Raw genomic sequence first — 11,016 nt, 5'->3', positions numbered from 1 at the left:
AACGCAGCGTTCCCGTAAACTTCATCAAGGGATTCACCAACTCCGGACACGGAATTGTTCTCCCTCATCACCAAAAAAAAAAGAAAATCTCATTAACCTATGGACTCTGAATGGAAGAAAGGACTGACTGCCGAAATCTTGACCTCAGGTGGAATTTTCCCTATAAAAACCGCTTGTGCCAGGATGAAGGCGTGTGGGCATGGAGGAAATCTCTGCTGAGGCTGACTCCTTGTTGCCCACCCAAGGCTGACCCCGGGCTCGGCTCTGTTCTTTCCTTATGGCTGGCCAGACAGAATTTGATTGCAAATAAATATTTTAATTTTTAAATTTTAATTCGGCCGGACAAATTTCCCTTTGTAACACAGCGGAGGCGGCGGGGCCCGCGCCGCGAGGGCGCGGCCGAGGCTCTGAGGGAGCCGCCGCCATCTTTCCCCCTCAGCCACGGCGCGGGCTGCGGGAGCAGCCGCCGAGCGCCGAGGAGGCAGCGGAGGCGGCCGGTGCCGCTCGGTGGCGGCGGCAGAGCGGAGCTGCTGGCGCGGAGAGCCAGCACGCTGTCGCAAAGCGGGGACGCACCGCCGGCAAAGCAAAGCCGGAGGCGGCCCCGCCGCCATCTTCGCTCCCCCTCAGGCGCCGCCGCCATCTTTGTTTGTGCCCCCGAGAGGCGGGAACGCGGCCGCAGGGGCGGGTGGGCGTGGCTCGGCAGGCCACGCCCCTCCCGCGCTGTGGGCGGGCCCGGCGGGCGGGGTCACATGACCGCGGCCCGTGCGCAGCCGGAGCCAACATGGCGGCGGCGGCGGGCGCTGGGGCCGCCGCGCTCGGCGCCGCTCGCCTTTAGGGGCCGCCGAACACCTCCCCGAGCGCCCCGAGCCCCGCCGCGTCCGACATGAGGGAGAAGGGCCGCAAGAAGAAGGGCAGGACCTGGGCAGAGGCCGCCCGGACGGTGCGCGGGGGGGGCGGCGGGGCGGGTCGGAGGCCGCGGGGCGGGCCGGGCGCTCCCGGGGGGTGGCGGCGGGGCGGCCTCGGCCTCCGACCTGGCCCTGCAGGGCCGCGGGTGTGTTTTGACCTGGGCTCCGGTCGCTCCGGGCTTCCCGGCAGGGATTTCCCCGGGAAGCGGCGTGGGGGAGGGATTGGCGCTTGGGTTTGCTCTGGCGAGCGGGGGGAAGGCACAGGCGCGGCCGGGTGAGCGGCACCGGGGATTTGCGGTGTTTGCGGTGGTGTGGCCGTGCCTTCCGTGCAGCTGGACGCGGTCAGGTGCCAGCTGCACATCCTAAAAGGCGATTTTTATCTCCCGGTTTCCCGGCGGGACCGGGTTCCGTGCTGTCCTGTCGCCTGGCTGGCAGTCCCGGTGTGCGCCGGGCACGGAGGGTGGGGAAAAGGGAAGTTGGGAAGCGGGACAGGAATGAGAGAGGAAACGCCACAAGCGCGACCCTGCTGAAACTCCTCTTTCCCAGGTCGGGATAAATCCCCCTCACGGAGAGAGGGAGGAGCTGGGGTTCTGAGAACCCTCCTGGAAGAGGGATCTGTTCAAACAAGACTTGAAAAGTCTGGCTGGGAAGCAAATGTAAATAGAAACCTGCGGCTGAGACTTGCAAGGGATATTTTAATAAATAAATTCATGTGGACCTCGTGTTTACGGCTTGAAAGGCATCAGAAGAGCTGCTGTGTTCAGCAGATGCAGTGCAGTTAGAGGTGTTTAAGAAATAACTTACTGGCTTGCAGGCAGGCACTTTGCTGTCACTCTGGATGTGTTTTTGTGTATCATTTTAACAGTTGCTTTTGAAAGAGCAGTGGCAGGGTCTCCAGTGGAGGGTAGAGGTGGGATCAGCTCTTTTGCAGCCTCTGTGCACTGCTGTCCATCCTCTGAGCCCTTCCAGAATCCACCTAAGGGCTGAACCAGGTATTCTGCCCTCTCACTCCTGCAGGCTGCACGCTGCCCAGAGCCGGGGCACAGGCTGGCACAGGGGGGAAAGGATGGCCAAATCCCTGCCAAAACCCCGCCTTTGGCACGTCTGTGTGCCCAGCAGGAATGCCAGAGGACTCTGGTCAAACTGCAGCTCCAGTCTTTTGCTGAGTTTTGGGGCAGAAATCGTGGCTGGGGTTCTTGCTGTGTGCTGGGGTTTTTGGAGGGAAGGTTGTACAGCTGTGCTAAGGAAGGTAAAAGCTCTCAGGTGCCTTGTCCTGCTTTTGGAAGGTGACATAAAACTGTCCCCGAGCTCAGGAGTGGCTCCAGGTGTCCCCTCTGTGTGGAGGTTCCCTCCCTGAGCTCTGAGCTGGCTCTGGGGTGACCCCAAGAGTCACTGAGCTGCAGGGCTGGGCCTGGGGCTCTGCCTGTCACAGGATCAGAGTTCCCAGCTCCCTCAGGAACTCTGCAGCCCCTTCCCAGCTCCCTCAGGAACTCTGCAGCCCCTTCCCAGCTCCCTCAGGAACTCTCCAGCCCCTCCCCAGCTCCCTCAGGAACTCTCCAGCCCCTTCCCAGCTCCTCAGGAACTCTCCAGCCCCTCCCCAGCTCCTCAGGAACTCTCCAGCCCCTCCCCAGCTCCCTCAGCTGCTCCTCACAAAGATGACTCTCCAGGTGAGCTTGTCCTGGAAATCCCCCCAGCTCCCTGCAGACCTGCCCCAGGTCATCCCAGCTGGATTTTCTGGGGCAGGTCTGTACCTCTGTAGCTCCTGTGCCTCCTCTTCTGCTCTCTCACCTCTGCACTGGTGCTCACAGGTGGTTGAGGCAGCTAAACCAGCAAAACCATTGTTTTTATAATTAACTTCTGGTGCTGATCTCTTCCTGCTGCACTTTCATCCTCCTGGCCGGGAGTTTGGGGTTAGGCGTCCTCCAGTTGTGGGGGGTCATGGCAATGCCCCGAGGTAATTTATTCTTGGATTAAATGAATCCACTGGAGCAGCTCAGAGGGGAGACATGGCAGGGAGGCCGTGGGAGCAGGGAATTCCTTGGAGCTGCAGCTGTGCTGCTGTGGGGAGGTGTGGGGCTGCTGAGTGGGGCAGCAGAGCAGCAGGAGGGGAGGCCAGGCTCCCTGGGAGGGCAGGAAGTCACTGTTGATAAACAGCCCGTTCTCATTTCCTGCCTTGCTCTGCAGCTGCACCGAGCTGGGAGCTGCTGCCCGGGCTGGGACAGGGCCTGGGGTCCCTGCAGCTCCAACCCCACCTGCAGCAGGGGAGGAGCTGCTGCTGCTGCTGGGAGTGCAGGGTGAGAGCAGCACTCAGTGTGTGTTCAGGCCCTGCTGGTGCTGGAGCTGTGCCAGGCTCGGCTGTGATCCTGCACCCAGGGCTGTGCCAGGCTGTGTGTGCACAGCCAGGGGGGTGCCAGGGCTGTGCCCGAGCTCAGGGCCCTGCTCTGGCAGCCCGGGGTCATCAGCGAGCTGGCACTGCTGCCTGCTCACCCCGTGCTGGCAGGGAGAGCGACTCTGGGCTGGGACTGCCTTTAGGCTTGGCTGGGATGTGTTGTCCTGCTGCCTCCCACACCCCCAGTGTGGCACCAGGACGGGGGGATTCTGTCCCTGTGCCCAGGTGAGAGCCACCTGCAGAGCTGTCCCATGCCCAGGTGAGCCCACCTGCAGAGCTGCCCCGTGCCCAGGTGAGCCCACCTGCAGAGCTGCCCCAGCCCTGGGGATTCCAGCAGCACAAGGACCTGGAGCTGCTGCAGAGAGCCCAGAGGAGCCCCCAGAGCTGCTGCAGGGCTGGAGCCAGGCTGGGAGAGCTGGGGGGGCTCACCTGGAGAGGAGAAGGATCCAGGGAGAGCTGGGGGGGCTCACCTGGAGAGGAGAAGGATCCAGGGAGAGCTCAGAGCCCCTGGCAGGGCCTGGAGGGGCTCCAGGAGAGCTGCAGAGGGACTGGGGACAAGGATGGAGGGACAGGAGCCAGGGAATGGCTCCCAGTGCCAGAGGGCAGGGCTGGGTGGGAGATTGGGAATTGTTCCCTGTGAGGGTGGTCAGGCCCTGGCACAGTGTGCCCACCCTGGATCCCTGGCAGTGTCCAAGGCCAGGTTGGACACTGGGAGCAGCTGGGACAGTGGAAGTGTCCCTGCCATGGCACTGGGTGAGCTGTAGTTCCATGGTCACACCGTGGTGTCCAGCAGGGCTGGGGTGCCCTGGTTGCACTGCTGACAGGACTGGGGTTGGCAGCACAGAACTCTGTGGGGTGTTCTGGCTGCTCAGTCCTGGCATTGCTGCTCTTCCTCTCCCCGTGTTCAGCGCCAGGGCAGAGCAGAGTGCTCCCTGCTGTCCCTGCCCTGGTGGCTCTGGGGTGGTGCCACAGGGACCTGTCTCCTCCCCATTCCTGGCTGGAAGCCCCAGTGAGGGGCAGCTGCTGCAGCCTGGGAGTGCCAGGATGGTTTAGGGGGAAGGGACCTTCAACCTCACCCAGTGCCAGCCCTGCCATGGCAGGGGCACCTCCCACTGTCCCAGTGCTCCCAGCCCCAGTGTCCAGCCTGGCCCTGGGCAGAGCTAAAGGACAAAGCAGGGATTTATCAAATTGATCTCCTCCATGGGTCCACCTTGGGCAGCACCAGAGCCCAGCCAGGGCTGCACCCAAATGACCCAAAATGGTCCCAAAATGCACGAGCGCTCCCGGGGCTCTCCCTGGGATCAGTTCTGCTCCATTGGCACCTTGGAGCTCATTGTCCCATTCCAGCTTTAGCCCATCAGTCCCATCCTTGTTTTTCTCTCTTTATTCCATGTTGTTTGTGCTCCTGGGCTGAGATTTGGATCATTTGTCCTTGGTGCCCAGCTGGAGCAGGAATTGTTTTGTCTCCCTGCTCTGTGCAGAGATCTCACCATCATCATGGAGCCCAGACCCACACACCAAAGCAGCACAGAATGTGAAAAATACAAAATCCAAAGCCTGAGGCATCATGGGCACCCTGTGCCAGGGCCTGCCCACCCTCCCAGCCAGCATCCCAGTATCCCATCCATCCCAGCCCTTCCTCCCTGTGTGCTCCTACTCCATCCCATGGAAATTCTCTCTCCATCTTTCCTGTTCTCCCCTCGAGGCCCTGCAGGGCCACACTGAGGTCACCCCAGAGCTTCCCTTCTCCAGGAGAACAATCCCAGCTCTCCCAGCCTTGTGTCCAGCAGAGCTGCTCCGTCCCTCTGATCACCTTGGTGCCTCCTCTGGACTTGCTCCACAGGTCACTCCTCCCTGACTGTTCCATGGGAAACATCTGGAGGCAGCTGTGGAGCACAGCTGGCTCCTCCTGGAGAACCTGCCAAGGGCTTTTCACTTCTCAGGGAGGTGTTGCACAAGGTGGTGCTGGACAAGGCTCAGGGATTCATCCCAGTTTGTGGGATGAGCTGATAGCTGGAGCTGGCCAAGGCTTCCTGCATTTTTTTCTGGAGGGGATCGTTTGTTGTTCTGTTGGGCTTCTTGGTGGTGCTTTGTTTTGTTTTTAAGGCCCTGGGGATTATCACAGCTCCTTCCCTGTTCCCAGGCTGTGGCCAGGGATGAATTTCCAAGGCAGAGACAGAGCTGAGGGGAGGGCTGCTCTGTCACAACTGTAAAATGCCTTTGCAGAGGTTTCTGAAGGCCAGGTTAGGTGGTGGCCGCAGCTCTGGGGGCTGAGGCACTGTCTGGTGTCCTCCCAGCAAGTGACAGGGCTCCGTGTCTGCTGCCAGGGAATTACCTTGGCACTGCTTCCAGGGAAACAGGCTCCTGGCTGAGCAGGGCTTGGCACAGACCCTGTCACATGTGCATGGAGAAGGGCACTTTGCTTCACTCCTCACTCACACACATCCCCAATCAGCTGCAGCTCTTGCGTGTATTTTTCCTGATTTTTTTTTTTCCCAAGTTTTTCCTGGAGATTTCTGTTCTGGGGGCAGCTCTGGGCCCCTCCTGCCAGGAGAGACCTGGAGGGGCTGGAGCGTGTCCAGGAAAGGGAATGGAGCCCCAGGAGGGGCTGGGGGAGCTGGGAAGGGGCTGGAGAGTTCCTGAGGGAGCTGGGAAGGAAATGGAGAGTTCCTGAGGAGCTGGGAAGGGAATGGAGAGTTCCTGGGGGAGCTGGGAAGGGAATGGAGAGTTCCTGAGGAGCTGGGAAGGGGCTGGAGAGTTCCTGAGGGAGCTGGGAAGGGAATGGAGAGTTCCTGGGGGAGCTGGGAAGGGGCTGGAGAATTCCTGAGGAGCTGGGAAGGGGCTGGAGAGTTCCTGAGGAGCTGGGAAGGGAATGGAGAGTTCCTGAGGGAGCTGGGAAGGGAATGGAGAGTTCCTGAGGAGCTGGGAAGGGAATGGAGAGTTCCTGAGGGAGCTGGGAAGGGAATGGAGAGTTCCTGAGGAGCTGGGAAGGGGCTGGAGAGTTCCTGAGGAGCTGGGAAGGGAATGGAGAGTTCCTGAGGGAGCTGGGAAGGGAATGGAGAGTTCCTGGGGGAGCTGGGAAGGGGCTGGAGAGTTCCTGAGGAGCTGGGAAGGGAATGGAGAGTTCCTGAGGAGCTGGGAAGGGAATGGAGAGTTCCTGGGGGAGCTGGGAAGGGGCTCAGCCTGGAGCAAAGGAGGCTCAGGGGGACCTTGTGGCTCTCACAGCTCCTGCCAGGAGGGGACAGCCAGGGGGGATTTGGGATCTGTTCCCAGGGAACAGGGACAGGACAAGGGGAAATGGGCTCAGGCTGGGCCAGGGCAGGCTCAGGGTGGGCAGCAGCAGGAATTTCTGCCTGGAAAGGGAGCTCAGGCCTTGGCACTGCCCAGGGAGGGTTGGAGTGCCCATCCCTGGAGGTGTCCAGGGAATTCCTGGATGTGGCACTCAGAGCTCTGGGCACAGCTGGAGTGGATGGGCTGGGAGGGATTTTTCAGCCTCAGGGATCCTGGGATTCTGCAATTTCCCAGTCAAGCCAGATTGCAGGTGTGAGCTCAGCTTCATCCTCTGACACCTGAACTCCTGCTCCCAGGAGCTGCAGTGAGCTGAAATCTGCTTTAAGCTCATCCTGGGCATCTCTAACAGACAAATAGAAGCTTAAAAATGGTTCCTGTGTGGACACAGAACTTGTGAAGGATGAGGTGGAAGTGTAATCCCCTCTAATGGCTGGAGCAAAGCAGCAGACTACCAAATCCTCCTTCCAGTCACAATAATCCAATTATTGGCCTGCTGTTTGAAACACTAATTTCCAAGTTCCTTTGCTCTTGCTGGGAATTTTAACCCCTTGAAGGGCTCTGGGAGTTGCTGCAGATGCCATCCCCACAGCCGTGGGTGTTGGAGCTCAGTGGAGCCCATTTCTCATCTTTGGGGTGCCTGGCTGAGGTGGGGCTCCTTTGATTGCTGTTACAAGCACAATTAGCAGCACAGCACTTTAACAGCTGCCCCAGGGCCTGGCTCTGGGCTGGGCAGGGCAGCCCAGCTTTCCCAGAGTGTCAGAAGCCCAGGTGGAGCTGTGGGTTGCTCTTCACCACTGCCGTGTTCCAGGAGAGAAATTCAGTGCTGGTGAAGCACCCCAGAGACATTCTCTGTATTTCACAGAGCCACAGAAGAGCTGGGCTTGGAAAGGACCTGAAATCTGGTCTCATGCCATGGCAGGGACTCTTCCCACTGTCCCAGGTGTTGCCAGCCTGGCCCTGGGCACTGCCAGGATCCAGGGGCAGCCCCAGCTGCTCTGGGAACTCCAGCCCAGCCCCTCCCCACCCTCACAGGCAGCAATTTCCTTTTTTAGGGCCATAAATGCACTGTAGGTGTGGATTTTACCACAAGCTCAGCCACACTTCTGCTTTATTGTGAGAAATGATACTCAGTTTTTAAAATTTTCAGAGGTTTATTAAAACCTTATCAAAAATACAACAGCAGACCGAATAGAGATAATAGGCACTGGGAGCAGAGGATTTTTCTCACCATGTGCTCACCCACACAATGGAGGTTTTGCCTTTTAACCCTTTAGCCCCTCTCAAAGTTCTGTCCATGCACTCCTTCACTGTCCAGTGATGGAGATCACTGCCTTAAATCTTGCTTGGAGGTCAGTGGGATTGCCATAGTGACAATCCCACCCTCCCAAATGTCCCAAACCCAGGGCGCCCCTGATAGCAGCACAAGAAGGGTAAAACATAACTAGAAATCTATAAAACTTCTCCAAATATATGCATGATATTTGCCTTTGAATTATGAGAGTCAGCCATGGCATCACTCATCTGTCACAGTCTGGTGCATGTGATTTTGGTAGAAGGAGTAAGACATAACTATAAATCTATAAAACTTCTTCTATCATAAATAGTTGATATTTGCCTTTTAATTTGTGAGTGTCAATCATGGCATCACTCATCTGTCACAGTCTGGTTTGTGTGATTTTGGTAGAAGAGATAAAACATAATTATAAATCTATAAAACTTCTCCTAACAAAAATAGTTAATATTTGCCTTTTAATTTGTGAGAGTCAGCCATGGCATCACTCACCTGTCACAGTTTGTGTGATTTTAGCAAGGGGGGATAGAGCATAACTATTAATCTATAAAACTTCTAACATATACATGATATTTGCCTTTGAATTGTGAGAGGCATGGCTTGACTGATCTGTCACAGTGTGGTTTGTGTGATTTTGGTAGAAGGGGTAAAACACAACGATGAATATGTACAAATTCTCCTAACCTGTATACATGATATTTACCTTTGAATTGTGAGAGTCAGCCATGGCATCACTCTTCTGTCGCAGTGTGGTTGGTGTGATTTTGGTAAAAGGGGTAAAACATAACTATGAATATATACAAATTCTCCTAACCTGTATACATGATATTTACCTTTGAATTATGGGAGTCAGCCATGGCATCACTCTTCTGTCGCAGTGTGGTTGGTGTGATTTTGGGGCTGCTGCAGCTCCTGCTCCCCTGCAGCCCCTGAGCAGTGCAGGAAAGGCCCCAGAGGCAGCGATGTGTGCTGGGTTTAAAACCCCAGCGTTGGTTTGGAGCTCGGGGGTGGCTGTGCCCACCCCTGCCACGGCCCTTGCAGCACCTGCAGGACGTGGAAATGCACCTGGAGGCTGCAGCAGCAGCACTCGGGTGCTGGGACAGGTAAATCATGAAATTATTCAATTCAATTATTCTGTTCAATTATTCTATTAAATGTGCTTGGATGTGCTCTCAGGGGGGGTTTGTGATTTCCTCTGCCAGATGTGATTGGCAGGGCCAGAAGTGATTCCTTGGCTAAATCCAAGTCCTTTTCCCTTCTTGCCTTTCTCTGGGTTCTGCCCAGTCAGTCCCTGGGTGGTTTTGAGCTCCCTTTGCAGGTGTTGTGCTTCAGGGTCAGCCTTTCTTCTTCACCCTGCTCTGACGTGATGCATCCGAGTCTTCATCAGGAGCAGAATCATCCTTGGGTCTTCTTCTGCCTCTGCTGGTCCCGTGGTTGTTTTGTCCCATGGCGTGTTTGTGAAAAGAGGGAAATTCAAACTGCGCAGGCCTCGGTGTGGCACGGGCTGAGAGGATGTGAAAATCCAAATTGTGCAGATCCCAGTGTGGCACAGGCTGAGAGGATGTGAAAATTCAAATTGTGCAGGCTCCAGTGTGGCACAGGCTGTGATGATGTTGTGAAAATTCAAATTGTGCAGATCCCAGTGTGGCACAGGCTGAGATGTTGTTGTGAAAATTCAAATTGTGCAGATCCCAGTGTGGCACAGGCTGAGATGTTGTTGTGAAAATTCAAATTGTGCAGGCCCCAGTGTGACACAGGCTGAGATGTTGTTGTGAAAATTCAAATTGCGCAGATCCCAGTGTGGCACAGGCTGAGATGTTGTTGTGAAAATTCAAATTGTGCAGATCCCAGTGTGGCACAGGCTGTGATGATGTTGTGAAAATTCAAATTGTGCAGATCCCAGTGTGGCACAGGCTGTGATGTTGTTGTGAAAATTCAAAGTGTGCAGATCCCAGTGTGGCACAGGCTGAGATGTTGTTATGAAAATTCAAATTGTGCAGGCCCCAGTGTGGAACAAGCTGTGATGTTGTGAAAATTCAAATTGTGCAGGCCCCAGTGTGGCACAGGCTGAGATGATGTTGTGAAAATTCAAATTGTGCAGGCCCCAGTGTGGCACAGGCTGAGATGATGTTGTGAAAATTCAAATTGTGCAGGCCCAGGTGGCCTGGTCCTCACACCAGAGTGCTTGAGGTGTAGATCTGCTTTTTCTATGATTTTCCGTTTTTCTGCTTCTCTGGCTCTGTGTGGAGGAGCAGGAATGGAGGGCCAGGAGTGTTGGAGTTCTGGGCAGAGCTGAACCTGTGAACTCTCTTTGGGGCACATGAAAACTTTATTTTCAGAGCACAGCTGGGACCTGTGTGCTCTCCTCAGGCTCTTATGCCCAGTGTAATGGATATTTGGCATAATATCCACGTTATTGATGTTCTGACAGCTGGATATCCCTGCCAGGGATGGTGGTGCTGTCCCTGCAGGAGCCTGGGTACACAAGTTCCTTGTGTTTCACTGCATCCTGAATTCAAAACTGATTTCATGAGATGGCTTGGGAAAAACCATCCCATTCCTTCTGACCAGTCCTGCAGTTTGTGTTCTTTCTTTGGGGAAAAACCATCCTATTCCTTCTCACCATTCCTGCAGTTTGTGTTCTTTTATTGGGAAAAACCATCCCATTCCTTCTGACCAGTCCTGCAGTTTGTGTTCTTTTACTGGGAAAAACCATCCCATGCCTTCTGACCAGTCCTGCAGTTTGTGTTCTTTTACTGGGAAAAACCATCCCATTCCTTCTGACCAGTCCTGCAGTTTGTGTTCTTTCTTTCCTCCTTTCTGTGTGTGGAAATTGGAATTTGCTCTCCAGCCTCTTGCAAGAAGCAGCAAGAAATATTGTCCCTCCCAGTTTCCCTGAGCTCAGCCTGTCCCCGTGGAGCTGGGACAGCTGGGGACAGCAGGATAACCCCTGGGACAGCAGAGGGATCCTGGCACAGGGTGCACAAACATGGTTTGAGCTGTGAGCACTTCTGGGGGCTGTGGAGAGGGTCCAGGGGAAGCCCAGGTGAGCCCACCTGCAGAGCTGCCCCAGCCCTGGGGATTCCAGCAGCACAAGGACCTGGAGCTGCTGCAGAGAGCCCAGAGGAGCCCCCAGAGCT

The 11,016-nt window shown here is 56.1% G+C and overlaps 1 protein-coding gene across 3 annotated transcripts in view; it reads left to right on the top strand.

The window, feature by feature from the left end:
- The first annotated feature begins 753 nt into the window (after positions 1-753).
- ASXL2 (ASXL transcriptional regulator 2) overlaps positions 754-11,016 on the top strand; it is a 55,677-nt gene continuing 45,414 nt past the window's right edge. For all 3 annotated transcript variants that reach the window (XM_085574221.1, XM_085574220.1, XM_085574219.1), the window contains exon 1: positions 754-940. In XM_085574221.1, coding sequence (XP_085430347.1) covers positions 884-940 — 57 coding nt within the window. In that variant the 5' untranslated portion in view covers positions 754-883. The remainder of the gene's footprint in view (positions 941-11,016) is intronic.

Source organism: Lonchura striata, chromosome 3 (genome assembly GCF_050655825.1).
Source record: "Lonchura striata isolate lonStrDom1 chromosome 3, ASM5065582v1, whole genome shotgun sequence".
NCBI classification, from domain to species: domain Eukaryota; kingdom Metazoa; phylum Chordata; class Aves; order Passeriformes; family Estrildidae; genus Lonchura; species Lonchura striata.
This window is presented reverse-complemented; position numbering and strand designations above follow the sequence as displayed.